The sequence below is a fragment of the Pyrgilauda ruficollis genome, unplaced genomic scaffold, assembly GCF_017590135.1.
Source record: "Pyrgilauda ruficollis isolate IOZ18807 unplaced genomic scaffold, ASM1759013v1 scaffold75, whole genome shotgun sequence".
Lineage (NCBI taxonomy): Eukaryota > Metazoa > Chordata > Aves > Passeriformes > Passeridae > Pyrgilauda > Pyrgilauda ruficollis.
The window spans coordinates 1,593,831-1,610,083 of record NW_024529377.1 but is presented as its reverse complement, the minus strand read 5'-3'; the positions used below and the strand labels follow the sequence as shown (position 1 = coordinate 1,610,083).

Below are 16,253 nucleotides of genomic sequence, written 5' to 3'. Positions count from 1 at the left end.
ACGTGAGATCAGGAAAACTTAGCTACCTGTAGACATCAGACATAGAATTGGGTTCAAAATCTGAAGGAGCATGTATTTCTGGAGCTGTGTAAATCTGTATCAAATGCTGCTGGGCTGAATTTGATCCATCAGGAAAATCTTCTTTTCTGTATGACTGCAAGCCATAATCTAAAGTGGAAGAAAACAGGAAGTAAACTATTGAGTGGATACTTCCCTGAAACAAGTGCAGTACTAAACAGTAACACAGCTAGTCTAAATAAATTATTTTTCCCTATTCTAAATACATATCTTTATCTAGAAATAATGGTGTTTGTGTGGTCTTGCCCCCCTAGAATTGCAAATATAGCATCTGGAAAACCAAATATTTGGGCAAGACTGAATGAGAGCAGGGAAACTGAACTGCAATCAGAATTATCTTATGATTTTATCAAATTATTTTCAGCTAATAGTCTCACCTCTGTGTAAAAGTTGGCATGTAAATACAGGTTTCTGTTCTACTTTGTCCCTTGATCCTTATCTCTGGTGGCAAGTTGCTCAAGTAATTACTAGTTAGACAGACTAATGACAATCAGATGGTGGGCGTCACTTGAACACCACTAGCATCAGAACAAAGGCAGCATAGAGTGAAACATCTTTCCATCTATACTTCTAGCCTAATATAGAAGGAATTCTTAGCATATGACTCAGAATCAGGAAGAATAAGAATAAAGAAACTGACTTCTGTTTTCTTTCTTACGTAAACAGCACTCTTCTGGCTGTATGTGAAGGCTGGATGCAGACATCTGGTTTTATCTGGAGTGACCTCTAATTAAGATGTTCCTAGGGATTGAATCTTTATGTGGAGGTCATTTTTAAAATAGCTCCCACATTTGTTATTTATGAGGTTTGTTTGACATTATTGCATCCAGATAAATCATTAAGATTTGAAAACAGTTTGACACAGAACAGAATCAAAACAAAAGTTGTTGAATGATTTCACAGATATCCTATTCAATTGAGAGAAGCTGTGCTAAGGTGATGCAGTGGATGTAATCCAACTATGTCTCATTTTTATGTTTTTATCCAGAAGAGGCTCCAAGCAGAGTAGGCAGTTCTGAAGACAGAAGGATACTGAAGGTGTTGGAGAAGTAAGCCTGGCCCTTTGTAGGAGCCTTAGTCATAGGATATACCACTGAAAAACAAATCTGCTGCTGCTGTTTTCAGGATGGCTATGGATTAGAGAGTATGATGACTGCTCTGGGCAAAAAGTAGAAGAGATGATCATTGCCTTAATTCTCTTTGGCAGCTGCAAACTAAACTAGAGTCTCCAGTGGTTTTCCTGCTCCCACAGGCTCTCTTCCTGTACCAAGAGTAGACCTGACCCGCAGGTCCATCTCTGGGAGAACAAAATTCAATGCTGTGAACAAGAGTTAAAAGCTCTGAGTTGAGTCTGCTTTTCTCCATTAACTACCTTGCGCTTACCAATCAGTCAGCATTTCTACATCTCTTTACACCATTGTCCATGCCTCAGGGTTCTCTCTCTATCAAAAGAGAGCATGAGGCAGAGTTTATGCTCAGATGTTGACAGGCTGAATCATTTGTGGATCTGAAGTGTGCATCCGTGACACATACTAAATGAGTTGACTTCATAATGCAACATGAGACTTGCTTCAGCACAAGGCGCTGCTAGTGAAGTCTGGTACAGTCAGCAATTCCACATGAAATGTCAACATGAAAGGAAGAGTGTTGCATGTGAAATCTATAATTAGTGGGTTAGCTGGACAGTTTTGAAAATTTTTTCTAGCCTTCTCTTTACCTGCAATTTTACAAACCCACCGGTCATCTATCACACAGTTATTAGACTTCAACCGTCCATGACACATTTTGTGGTGGTGGAGATAGGCCATTCCTTGAGCAATATCAGTAGCAAAAGAAAACCTGAAAGTCAAAATACAGTGAGCTAGTATTTCCAGTTTCACTCAAAATTGGCTCCAAAGCCTATTGAAGTTTACAGAAAATGCAGCTTTCCACTTGTGTCCCCATGGTCATTTTTCCGAAACACTTTTGGTGACTGTTTGAAAACCCATATCTCCCTGAGCTCACAGGCCAAGACAGTAAAGTTTCCTCTAGAAATTGTTAGTACTTTTTTATCCTTGGGAGTGCTTACACATGTTTACCAGTGAAACAATTTTATATCTTCCTTGCTTTATTTGGAAGGTTTCCTTCCTGAAAACCATTTTTCTTTGCTGAAGGCAAGCATACAGCAGAAGCAGAATGGACATGTCAAGAATATTGATCTCAAAAAACATGTCATTGCCTTTGTGAAAGTTTCGTTGACAATGTGAGCTCATTTCCTGTATTGGTAAGAATAATAAACCACTTGTAGGTATGCTAGTAATTTCATCAATATGTCTTCACAAACAGAGATGTAGTGGGTTTTAATTAAATAGGGATACCGAAGATATTTCGGGACAAAGTAAAGTTATATAGGAATAAAGGGTTTTAAAACAGTTTTGCGGTATAGCTAGAGAAAGTTGACAAGTCATTGGCTTAGCATTGCAAGGACTGAACATAAAACACCCAAAAGACAAGTTGGACTGGATATTCAATTTTCCCTCCTTCCCTCCTTCCCTTCATTCCCTCTTTCCCTCCCTCCCTCCCTCCCTCCCTCCCTTCCTTTCCTCCCTTCCTCCTTTCCTCCCTCCGTCTCCCTATGTCACAGTAGAGTCTTGTCTAGACAAGAACTTTAGATAAAATTAACATCTTGTATCAAACAGCACATAGCACAGTCTATGTCATTTAGCTTTTCAAAAGTTAGATTTTTTCACCTGAAACCCCAGTTCAAAGGAATATCTTCATTGAGGAGCACATCATTCAGGCTGCCTTTGGGGCAGTACTCTGTGACAATGGCAACATTTGGAACTTCTATACATCCTCCAATGAATTTGCAGAGATTGGGATGGTCAAGTTCCCTGTGAAAATCAACAAAAATCACAGCACAACAGTAATTTTCACAGATATCGATCCTAGTTTTGTAATGCAACTGGAAAACCAAGTGCCTTGTCTCACAATGTAGAGAAAAAGTAAAACAGCCATATGGAAATTTTAATCTTTGTTCTCTTCCAAGCAAAGTTTGAAAGAAAGAGGAATATGAATTTACAGTCACATTTGGAAAGATTTTAAGTTCTAGAAAATCAGTGTAAAAATGGAACAACATACACTTCTTAGATTTCACTTCTTACCTTACTTGCTTTACTTCTTTACGTATGGTTTTAGACAGTGTGAATGTCTTCTTCATTATTTTTTTTATGGCCACTGTTCTACCATCACTGAAACAGAATAAAATGCTGTTTACAGTTTTAAGGCAACTTCAGAAGCCAGCAATACTACAGAAATAGACTACATATATTTTGTAACTACATATATTTTGTAACTGCTCCACATCTCTAGAGTTGAGGCAGAGAATTTAAGCATGTTCATATGTGATTGTAACTCTGAATCTAAGACAACAGACAGGACCCTGTTTCTTTTGATAAAGGAAGCATTAGTGACTATATTCAATCAATCTTGATATGTGGACACCATTTGGAATGTGAGTGTTAAAGTCAGTTGGGGCAGTTTGATGATGGAGTAGCAGCAAAGGAAATGTCAGAGCTAAAGAAATACATACAGCCACCTCCCATCTATCCATTACTTTTGGCTACTGTTCTGCAGATCCTTCACAGACATTTAACAAATTTTGTTCTCATTGGGTTGAGCATTCTCAGCAAAAAGAAGCTGAGTTCGATCAAAAACAAAGAAATTTTCCTTTTTAGAGTAAAGGGATTCAGTGGAGATACCTGCAGGAATTTTAGTGATGACCACCATATAAACAGAGTATGGAGTGTTTAGTGCAGCAGTTGTAGCTGCTTCACCAATGAGACTGAATGCTCCATTCAGTCATTTTTCACCCTTGATAAATGCTTTTGATGTTGAGTCATCTGTGGAAGGAGCATGATGATGATGATGATGATGAAAATGTCACCATTCAGAAAGAAACAAAAAAGATCAATTCTGAACACAGTATTTCATCAATGAAGTGGCTGTGATTTTTCACAGTCTATGCTGAAGGCACTTTCTCCCCCAGCCAACAATCCCAAGTAAGCTCTTCTTTATCCTACAAAGCACAGATCCTTCAAACGATAAGTACCACTTCCAGCTTTGCACATGTTCAATTGCCTTTTGGAGGGCAGGATATATCTATTATATTTGTCCTTATAGTTACATGATATGCAGCTTTGTAATTTGATTCGGAGGTGAAATGCTCTGAATCTTGAGTTGTGTCAGCTGGTTAAAGGACAAGATTTCTAATGTGCTACTGAAGAGCAAAGAACCTAGTTTGCTCTGCTTGCATTTGAGAAAAAAGAGATTTATAAAAGTCTTGATTTCATATACATTTGCACATCAAGGGCCATTCATTAACAGATGCAGGATATCTTACGTACCAACAACCTTTTAACAAGACCCTAAGAGAAAAGGAGAAATGACAACCAAACCAGAAACCTGGCATGTACAACACTCCACAGCCAATATGCAGTACAGATGACCATCTTAACCAATTTGGCCTGACAAGATAAATTCATGCTTTTTCGCTGCCTATCAATTGAAAGTGGCAAGAACCAGAAATCAAGGTGAAACTAATATAGTAGATACTGCAGTAAATGAGTAATATATTGACTTACTATCTCCCAGTCTGGGTGAAGTATTTCCTCCTGGACATGTTGGCAGCTGCTGTGCAGGAGCTCAGAGCAGTAACACAACTGACACTGGAGTCACTGAGTGCTGGGGGAGCACTCATCATGCTTCCTGTTGCTGTCTGTATAATGCAATCTAAATGGGATGTGGGATGAGAAAAGGCATACAAAGGTGCCTATTTATGCACAGGTGGAGACTCCAGAGACAAACAAATATAGAGAATTTTCAAAATCTTTGCATCTCATCTGCTCTTGTTAGTACTTAAGAAAGCCATTGCTTGAAATGGGACTGCTGCATAAAAAGTAAAAAATGTTTCAAAGAGTATTCATTGCCAGAGATACTTCTCACTAATCCTCAGGATTTTATGCAACTTTCATTTTTCTGTTCTCGAGATGATTAGCCCTTGCTGCTACATAGAAGCTGAGGACAGAACCCAGGCAAGGAGAGTAAACCCTGTGCCATACTTTAACAAGTCTATTTGGAGCTCCTAGAAGACTGTAAAGTACAGGAATGTGGGAAGTGATTCTGACACCAGAGAGAAGTCAGAGAAGAGCAACAATACAGTAAGAGAAAAAAAAAACCCAGTGATTTTCAAAGTGCATTTTTTAATGTCTGTTGATCAGCTCACAGTGAAAAAAATGGACTTCAAAACAAATTTAATGAGCTACATATCGTGCCATAATCTCCAATCAAAATCCAGGTTTAGCCAATTAGCCTCAGAATTGCTGAGACCTCTCAACTCTCCCTGGTAGAAATATCTTGCTAAGGAAGTTCAACATCTCACCTTGAATCAGGACTGCCATGTTCCCACACCACAGTATTATCCATATGCAGTTCAAAATTGCATTGACATTTGAAGCGGTCTACAGCATTCCACCCAGAAACGCATTACAGATCCCTCAGATAGTTAAGACTGCATATATATCTTTATGTCAATATATGGTGCAATACAACAAAAAAATAAGTTATCTTAAAAAAAAAAGGTTAATTTTTCATACTGAGGGCTACATACCCTGGATATAGCACTGCTGATGTGTTTTCATTTAGATATCTATGCATTTCAGGCTACTGTGGGTAGCTCTGAACAATTCTATCCAGAGAAGACACATTGTCTGTGACCTTATAATGTTATCAGTCCTCATTAAGTTGTTAATCATAACTCTTAGAGCAATACTCTGAAACAGCATTGCTGCTTTGCAGGCTTTTTTCCAAGAAACTTACATCTTTCATCTTGGAGTTTTCAAAGTAATTTTAATCTGTTATTTTTTGATCATGCTTCTAATTTCCCTCAGTCTTTTTCTATGACTTTCCCTCACAGGTGATGCTTATGGCATTTTCTAATTTACTTTCAATTGAAAATTTTGCTCATGTTACTTTTTGCTGTATTGAAAAACACTTTTCTCCACTTCTGTTTTCAAAAATCTGGATTGAAATTCGTGTCGGTTCCTGTAATCAAATTAATTTCTAAGCCAAAATCTCTTATTTACAACAACAAGGATATGTTATCAAAAGTATACAGAAATTAATGTTCAAGTCTAAGGCTGAAAGCATCTCTACTACATATTATCACAAGAACATCTTGACACTAGCAACCCAACAGAACACAGACAAAGGAGACATCTGCTGAGCATTTTCTCCCAGAGACAGAAAATGAGAGTGTGTGTAATCAGCACAGCAGACTTCTATAGATTTACCCTTTCTGAGGATCTAGGTATTGTTTTCCTTCTGAATGCTAAACAAAGGAAAAGCAAAGTAAATAATCTATATGTATCTTAAGTACAGCATAATAAAGCATATAATAATGTCTGAATTTATTCTTAACTTGTTTAATTAGAACAAATTAAATAGTATTTTTTACCAGAAGACAAAATAGAAAAGAACCTCTGGCCAAAATTAATTACTTTTTGTAGTAAGTCTGCCACAGACAGCAAACACTGAGAGAAATTAAGATAGTACTATATACCTCAATATATTTGTGCAATTCCAGGACAACTTAGTGAGATCAATTATACAGAAAGGTATACCCACTGAAGCAACTGTAATTTGTTTTGTCCAACTCCAGAGCTTACCTGTTTATTATGGGGTACGCTTGTCTTTTTTGATTTATGTTGATTAACAAATCAACATAAATAAGAAGGAAACTATTTAACATAACTTTGTCATCTAAATGTTTGATAAACAAAAATATAAGTGAGCAGCTCACAGAGATTACAGGGATGAAATATTGGATATGTCTTTCAAAAACAGCTTCACTTTTTGCAAGACTCTTAAAATATGAACAACATAATTGAGATTATTTCTCAAAATTAATAAGTAAACTGATCACAGTATCAAAATTACAAGTCACTAACCTTGTTTGATGCAGGTGAAGTCTATAATCCAGCTTTCATCCCAAAGCATCTTTTGTTTCTGATATTGAAACCACTACAAGAGTAAAAAAAAAATCACTCCTAGTGTAGCCTGCCTCTCTTTGAAGGAATTGACTCAGAGATTGTTTTTATAAAATATAAAAATTTAAAAGTATACAAAATAAATCTGAAGTGTAAGCATTCAGCATATGTCTTACAGTAACATTAGAACCAAAAGTATTAATAACAGGCTTAAAAGAAAACAGCATTGAATAAATATATTAAAAACTGCACAGGCTATATTCCAGAATTAATTACATGTAATATTTTGCATTGTCTACTAACTCTCCATTATTGGCAATATTTATGTATTTACATTTCAGCCTGGACATCAGATGAGGGGTTTACATCATCTCATCTCATGGAAGTGCCCTATTGATGGAAGTACATGACAAGAACACTTCATCCCAATCCCAAGATAAGGAGCAATGTATCTTACATCTTGGAAGAGAATTAGCCCATGCCTACTAATTAGGCCATATTATGTCAAATACTCTATTATAAAGAATATTAGGTAGGGATTCTGTGGCTACTTTGTAAAGAAGGCATTGAGCTAATAGCTGATTTTCGGTAGAGCTGACATACAAAGCTAACATTTACAAAGTGTAAATACATGCTTTCAAATGAGCAACAGATTAAATTATGCAGTTGTTATGACTGCAGTCAATGCCAAAATGTCAAATCAAAGCAGCATTTTATCATCATTATACCATTTTCTATAGTGCAAAATTTAATATTAGGACTGATGCATTCATTGAAACAGGCAATAAAAGCCCAGATAATGAACAAGGAAGAGGTTGTGGAGACTGTGTTGACATACTGGTTGAAATTGCGACAAATATAGAGCTCGCTGAATCCAAATGAAGTCATCCCATTTATTTCAAAAGGCTTCTGAGGAAAGAAACCTACATTTTATCTTGCAAAGGTGTGACTGTATAAAGACATACTAGCAAGAAGTGAATACTAGGCTTGCTTCCTTTGACACTGATATCAAAGGAATCCTTTCTGCTACTCAAAGCATTAAAGAAGGCATTAGTTTCCCAGATAGCTCCTTTTACATTATATCAATTCCTGAATTAGATAAAATAATCTTTCCTATCTTATGACAGTAAAACAAATAAAACTTAAAAACCCCATGATGCTGCTATTGAAGAAGTTAGCAGGAATATGTCTACAAAAATGAAAGAAGGAAAAAAACTCCAAACATACAGAAAAACCAGCAGAAATAATAGATTTTGCTACAAGAGCTTTAAATAAACAAGAGATATGCAAGGCCAAGAATCTCCATTGGTCTTTCTAAAAAGCCAGTCATCTAAAACTGTCTGAACTTCTCATCTGTCCAGCTGTATATTTCTATCAGATCATGTGGTTTTACGGGACACTTGGTATAAACTCATTATCACAACTTCCTTGTGGATTATGAATGCTCAAATAGCTTTCAACAGTGTTTCTGTTCCTAACTCAGAAAGTCACACAGTGACAAACAAACAAACATGATTCAGGCCTCCTTTAGAACCTCAATTTGTGGGCCATCAGCTTTCTCCTACTCATTCCCTATCTGTGCAGCTGCCTACCTCAGATGCTCACTGCAACTGCAGTATAAGATGGACAGAGAAGGAATCCCAGAGGAAACAGGAGCCTATAGTTTTACAGGATATAGTTTTACATATATAGGCCAAGGGCTAAATAAATTGCCCGTTACGAAGATAGTCAATACAATGAGTCTACAGCTGCCATATTCACCTGATAAACCTCTGCAATGAAACTCAAAAATGTATTTTTTTGAAGATGCAGACAGATAAGGAATGCAGATACTCTCTCCCAGAAGCATTGTTAAGTAATAAGCCATAATATCATTCTCTCCTTATACACACATTTTCATTCAAAGACTCCCAAAACTACTTCTCCAATTTTGATACACTCCTATCTCCTCATTCCCTTTTTGTTTTTCCTTCAGGAGTCTGCTATAGTAATAGATAATTATTATGCAAAATTAATCACTTTGAAAGGAATCAAGCTGATTGTTACACTAAGAAAACAAACCTATTTAAAAAATCAAGCAACCAAAACATAAAAAAACCAAATTATCCTCTCCCCATGATTCTTTTGAGAATACCGCAACTTGAATGTTTTGCTTTTAAAGTTCTATTTGGACTCTGAGATTTAACGGCCTCTTGTGGAGCTAGTCCCTTAATGAATTTACCTAATTTGTTTTTGAAATCTTTTATAATTCTGGCTTCTATAAGGTTTGAAGCTGTTAATTTCATAACAGAGTTCTATTGTGAGTGAAAAGTACTCTTACTTTGTTGGCATCACCTACTCCCCATGTTGTGGAATTTTTTTTTTCCTTTACCATAATTTACCATGGGTAAATTCATCTATCCATCCCCCCATTACATTCCACCTCAGTCTTCTCTCTTTCAGGACGAAAATTCCCAGTACAATGTGACTTCCCTCATAAGGAAACTTTAAAAGTCGTTTGCCTTCTTTCTACTTTTTTCCATAGCACACAGATGCAGGAGGCAGAAGAAAATCTCTCCCTCTACTTAGAGAGAGCTCCACTCTGTCTAATAAATTCATTGAAGAGAAAGGAAAGAAAGGAGTAGAGAAGAGGTACTTACCACGACTGTCAAAGTGAAGCCAGCGCAGACTAAACATATTGGTAAGGCAATTGCTATCCTAACATCAACAGAAGGAGGGCATTCCCCACAGTCTGCTGGACAGATAGAGCAGCCTTCTTCTTCCTCACAAAAGCCATCTCCACAGACTATTTAGAAAACAAAACATTTTGAGGCAGTTTCATCCATCCACAAGATTGTATTCAGATTTAAACATGTGGTTCTTGACCTGGGAAACCTCAGAGTCCCAGAAAGAATAAATTTTGAAGAATTCAGAGATACCATCCCAGCAACTTAAAGAACAATCTGAATTTCTGAGGTAGTACAGGTTCTCTTTCATCAGGTTAAATGTTAATTACATCTGAGCCTTTAACATATCTTGTGTATAAATCACTTCGTCATCATTGTGTTTCTCATTATCCACTTTTTTTTTTCTGAAACTCAAAGCTCTTCAAGGCCAGCATTTTCTTTTGCATTCTTTGTATTTAATCCAGCACTAGTGATTCCAGGAAGCCAAGGACCATTCCACAGCAGCAGCAAAAAACACTGGGGACTGCAGAAAGAAATCTTCAACCCACACTTCAAGTATTTCCTTTACTTTACTCCAGGGTCTTATATAAATTATCAGCAATATTAGATGTAATTTAAAACAAAAGTTTTAAATAACAAAAGTCCTTCTCCCATGTCTTGAATGGTCTTTCAATTTTACCTCTAAGATTAAACTAATATCATGCAGTACTTCAGGCTTGAGAGGTGAGCTGAAGGCATTATTCTGTCGTTATGTAATTTTTTTTTTAAATTAAAAAAAAAAAACTAAAAAAAAAATCTACTGCTCAGTAATAATTCTGTTTCAGCCTCACTAATTCCAGTATAATACCAAGATAATAACAGAAGTCACTTTCTGTCTCAGGGGTAGAGCTGCATTTTTTAAAATTTCTTCTCTGATATATTGTAAGTTTCCTGGAAAATTCAGCTGCAGTTGTTTTGAAATGAGTAGAAAATGCTATAGATAAATACTTCTATTCACACTGGAGTTGCTTTGTGTTTTTTTTTCTTTTTTTTTCTGTAGCATTGTGAAATATATTCTCACACTTCCAAAAGAGTAGCTAACAAGAATATTGTGATGACACTTTTCTTTTAGCCAATAACTTTCTTCAGGTTGTGTGTTTATTAAACAAGTCCACTTTTAAAATTTGACATCACTAAGAGAATTGCTAGAGTCATTTCTGCTTCCCTCCATACAGGTATACTAAAGAGAATGGAAGACTGATGCCCTTGGGAACAATTTTTAATGTGAACAACGGAACCAATATGGATTTCTACATTTCCAATACATTTAAGACTAGTCTGCTCCCCTTCAGGGGAAAAGTGTCTGGATTCTCAGAACACTAGCTGGAGGAATATTCTCACATTCTCATGAACTGCAGACAAGCCTTGTAGTACCTGAAGCCATTGGTGATGGTATTTGACTACTTATTTGACAAGAGTGGCTTTCTACTGCTCTAGATTAATACAACTGTTAGAAGCCCAAACACTTTTTCAGACTTCACTGTTATGTGAAGAAGAATTTCAGGAAGACATTTGTGTATTTTCAAAGAAAGGCTGGGGTAGGAATCGCTTTTGCTCTTGGTAACTATGCATGAATGATAATAGCATTGAGATTTGCAGTCAATAAGAAATTAGCTCACATTTTCATTTTATATCATACCTACTGCAGGAAGGACTGTGGTTTTTGCTTCCAGAGCAGCTTGGATTCTCCCAACTCTGATGTGTGCGATGAGAGATGTCACACCCACATGAACTAAAACAACCTGTGAAACAAGTGAACAAACCTGCAAGCCTCAAAACTTCACTTGCTTACAGTAGGCATTTACAACAAGAACTGACTGACTGTGGTAACCTTCAGAAGAATTTGTGCATTTCTTTCAAAATCAGAAGAGACAGCGCTTGTGAGAAAGACTGGTCTGATTCCCTTCCTGGTGTGTCTTCTTCTCACCATGTAGGGCTATCAGCCCTGTGCATTCTGCCATGTAAGCTTTCCTGTTATTTCTTTCAGGTAGAAGCTCCCTTATGGTCATATGAATCTGCATCACAGTCCAGTCAGTAGTGAAATGTATTCCTAGTGTGGACCTCTAATGGACAGATGATGCTCTTCATTTTCCTGCCAACCCCACTCCCTCCACTAACTACCTAAGGTGTAAAGATACCTTACTTGACTTCCAAGTCAAGTCAGTTGGGAATTGATAGTACTCAATTTTCAACTGATAATTGATATATATAATATAGATAATAACACATACATATAAATGAAAGAGGGAACATGTTAATGAACTGCATTAAAATACTAGCAAGTAAGCTCCAAAAAGAGCAAATCAGGTAAAATCCTATATGCAATAAATATACTTTACCTTGGCAGTCCAGTTCCTTTGGCTCATTTTGCCAGCAGTAGACAAAGTGTGAGTAAATATCTGACCATCATCTGGGATCCATGGACCACATATTCCTCCTTTAGCCTTTAGTAGACATATTGGTTATGTCAGTATACCATAACTCAATGAAAGTCCTAGCTCCTTGTCCTGGGTTGACTATATGATGCTTTTATCCCCAATCGTCTTGTTCTGTTCCTCTCTTACTTTCTCAAAATTATTTATGTTCTCTAACAGCAAATAAAGTTCTATTTTATAACCAAAACTGTCAAAATGCCAAAACAAAAGCAACACTGTTCTATGACAAAATAACAGAGAAGCAATTGTTCCTATATTCAGTTAAGATCTCACATATACTGTTATTTCTTAAAATATGAGCCTCAGCAGTGTACTCATAGAATGAGTGTTTTTATGAAGCTGGTTCACTTTCTTGGATTTCCTGTGCTAGAACCAGAACCAGAATTTTATTCCACTTTTAATATTTTTCTCAAGAGGTTTTACTGAAGTGTTACTTTTGATACAGCAGCTTTTTTTCTTTTTTCTTTAATGAGGAAGGGAGGCACTGCTTCAGGGCCTGTTTGCAGAATACTTCTCAATAAAGCTATTAAGATTTAAACCTCCTACAACTGCAAACATGGAGGATTAATTTTGGCTGTCCAAACTTCTTGCAGTTTTTTGCTTACTTGAAAGGATTAAGCCTGTCTCCTAATTCCAGATAATTCTTCAGACATTTCTTTTGAAGGACTGTAAGTAATAGACCAAGTCAAAAGAAGTGGAGTACATTAACAAAAATAAAATGTTTTAGAATACATGACACTGAAAAAATAAAGCAATGAAAACCCAAACTCCTCTCAAACAATGGAAAAAACTTACTTTGAAGTGTATGTTCAATCTTATGCAGTGATAATCAACTCTGTAACAGTCAGAGTTCCTTTAAGCTCAGAGTTCCTTTAAGCAGAAACCCTAACATTTAGAGTACTATGAAGAAACCAGATGATGCATGTTGGTGAACATGCTTTTGCCATTTCCACACCACAATTTCAAGCAGAACTAATTATGAGACTAGAAATAATAGAGAGGTTACCTAAGCAGTGGGATGTTGAAGTTTTTTACTATGGTTCTAGACAAAAATTTTGATGTGATGGTTCCAGCAGGGATTCTTCTTTTAAACCAAAGTCCTGGTGCCAGCTAAGGTTTTCAGTGAATCATTAATAAAACAAGTCCTCAAGAAAGACTGCCAAGAAGCAAACTAGAGCTGTGGTGGAGTCATAAGACCTTCACACATAAGGGTATATGAAACAGCTGCAAGTTGTGTAGGCTAGGCTTCCTATTACACCACCTTTGATCACAAAGAATGTGTCACATTTCCAGAAGGGAGATTAACTAGAAAAACTAGGCAGCTGCATGAAAATTCTTATGCAGGGTAAGGCTTACCTCACAGATTAAAAAAAAAAAAAAAAAAAAAAAAATTGCTCCAAACTGTATTTTTAGATCAGAACTTTAAGTAGCTATTCAAAGAGGGAAGAGGGACAGGCCAAGATGACAGGCTAAGAATGGATCTTGCCTTCACTGCATGAACAAATTTTGTTCTATTGTATTTAGATTTTTTTTTTTTTTTTTTTTTTTTTTTTTTTTTTTTTTTTTTTTTTTTTTTTTGCTCTGATACAATGAAGAAAAAATCATTCTATCTCAGGACACAGGTAAATAGGCTTCAGTTCTATAAGTCACAGTTGGTAATACTCACCCCCCCACCCCCCAACTCCCAGTAATCTAAGCAAATTATTCACACTCACTCTATAAAAGAGAGTCTGGAATACATCCAACTGAAAATTTGCCTTGCCCGTTTTAGATTGCAGAGATCTGTCTTTCTTTCTCTCTTGGCTGCATAGCAGTCCAAGTCAGGTAAACTCAGACAGATGAAACTGGTCCCACTAATGGGAAATTCTGAATACACCCTTGCAGCCTCAGCATCCAGTGCAAAAAAATTTCTAAAACTGACAGATATTGCCACAGTGGTTTTAGTGAACCATAATTTGTGAATATATAGCAAACTATATAAATTTGGTCTAATTGTAATCACAGAAGTACTTCACAAACTTGAACCTGCTTATCACAACGATATCTCAGCCAGTAGCAAGAACAGAGCACATGATGCTGCACCATCCCACTAACCATGAAGGCCAAAGGACAGGAATGTATATTGGCATGGTAGACACAGCAGTTGTCCCCATTTGCATCTTTCCATCTGGCAGGACAGTCATGCTCTTCACAGAATTCCTTTGCAGCAGTAGCATTGCTAACCAAGCAGGAGAAAGAGAAAAACTTTTACATCCATTCCTCATTCATAAAAATTGCAAAAAACACGACAGCTTGCTCTTTATCCTACACAGATAAATTAGCAGCAAAAACATATTAAATAAACACTGTTGAACCATTTCTTTAATTTTGTCTTCTAGTTGAAATGTTCCTGGAGCACTAGAGATTGTTGTCAACTGGACCTCTGCCAACTGCCATGCAGGGACCTGCATGCTGCAAGCATGCTGCAAGCATGGACCAACCTCCACTACTCTTTCCAACCTGACTTCATGACCAGGTGGGAGGCACTTCTTCATCTAGAAGCACAGACAATGACACTATTATTTTACTTCCACTCTCAGATATATGCGTCCTTGGCTACTTCCAGTCTCAAAGTTTTCAATCAGAAACTTTCATCTATGCATGAAATACATAGAGACCGTTTAGCTCCAGTTTTCACTCCACAATCTAAATTGCCAAGGAAAATAAGTATAATGGACTTAGACATCAGATACAATTTCCCAAACTTCAAATTTAGAGTAGATTTTCTGAACAGACTATTCTGCAAAACAACTTTGGAAAACTTATTCCTGAAAGATGAATGTATTCACCTTGAAATGTGTGATGCAACACTGTTTCCTCAGTTACACTTTCAGTGGTTATCACTCTAATAAATCTAGCTGTAAGACAAAATTGTTTTCTGCAAACAAGATTTACTCAGATACAGCCAGAATCAATTGCAGTTGAGCTCAAATGTTATGCACTTTTATTTGATATTTATAAAACAATTTCAGAACACAGGATTTATTTTTTGGCTTGTTCTTAATGAAAGAATTAGCCAATAATGAGTAGATCTAAAACAGTAGGCTTTGCTTATTATGAGAAGACTGTGTTTATTATAAAAAATAAACAAAATGACAAAGCATTAGGTTAACATAGATTGTATTCATGGCCAGATTTACAAGAGCATAGACATATTTGAAATATGAGATAAGCAAATATGTCAATCTCCAAAACATCCAAACAGATAAAATACTAAAATTTATTAGCCTTTGAGTCCATACTGGAAGTTAAGAAAAATAATTCATTAATTTGGTGTCGAATTCCATAATCTACTTTTCTTTAGTGCTCTTTTTCAAAATTTATCCAGTATTCTGTAGTTTTTATTCAATAACTTCATCATGGCTTTATCCAGTTACACTGATGCCCATATACTGACTTGCCAACCTCAGGTATATTTGGGTCAGCCTTTATTGTCAATGGTATCGTCAACGGTAACCTTTATTGTCAACTAGACTTAGACAAAATGAGATGCAAATTTCATCCCTTTGAAAACTGAAGCATAGATTTATCTCTCTTTTTATAAAATACTTGACATCTGTCTCTGTGTTCAAGGTGCGTACAAGTGCACAAAAAAACCAGACTTTTCCAAGTTTCTTACTGATTTGAGGGAGTGGATCTCCCAGGGAAGACTAGAAAAATCAGATTCATGCCAAGCAGTCAAAAAACATGCTTCATGGTTAAGTTCTCAGAACTATTAGCAGCCACACATTTCAGAAAATGTGATAAACAAATTTTAAGTGGTTTTTAAACATAGCATATACATGGCCCAAATAATAAAAAAATCATCTTTTTCAAACAGATTATGGATCATCTTTCAATATGAAATAAAATAACACAGGATAACAGCTCTTACAAATTGAACTTTGCAATGTGAAGACTCAGGCAGAGAAAAATGTTCTGTAAACATCTCTTACACAATAGCATAGAAAGTGGGGTCCCACCCTCTGTCT

General features: G+C 36.3%; 1 protein-coding gene across 1 annotated transcript in view; it reads right to left on the bottom strand.

The window, feature by feature from the left end:
* Window positions 1-16,253, bottom strand: part of LOC121363723 (atrial natriuretic peptide receptor 2-like) — a 51,582-nt gene that overhangs the window by 14,273 nt on the left and 21,056 nt on the right. The window contains exons 5-14 of the mRNA XM_041486325.1: window positions 14,338-14,461; window positions 12,148-12,252; window positions 11,448-11,550; window positions 9,743-9,888; window positions 7,065-7,137; window positions 5,498-5,576; window positions 3,222-3,308; window positions 2,808-2,951; window positions 1,796-1,917; window positions 27-168 (exon numbers count right to left, since the gene is read on the bottom strand). Of these exons, the coding sequence (XP_041342259.1) occupies window positions 27-168; window positions 1,796-1,917; window positions 2,808-2,951; window positions 3,222-3,308; window positions 5,498-5,576; window positions 7,065-7,137; window positions 9,743-9,888; window positions 11,448-11,550; window positions 12,148-12,252; window positions 14,338-14,461 (1,125 nt within the window). The remainder of the gene's footprint in view (window positions 1-26; window positions 169-1,795; window positions 1,918-2,807; window positions 2,952-3,221; window positions 3,309-5,497; window positions 5,577-7,064; window positions 7,138-9,742; window positions 9,889-11,447; window positions 11,551-12,147; window positions 12,253-14,337; window positions 14,462-16,253) is intronic.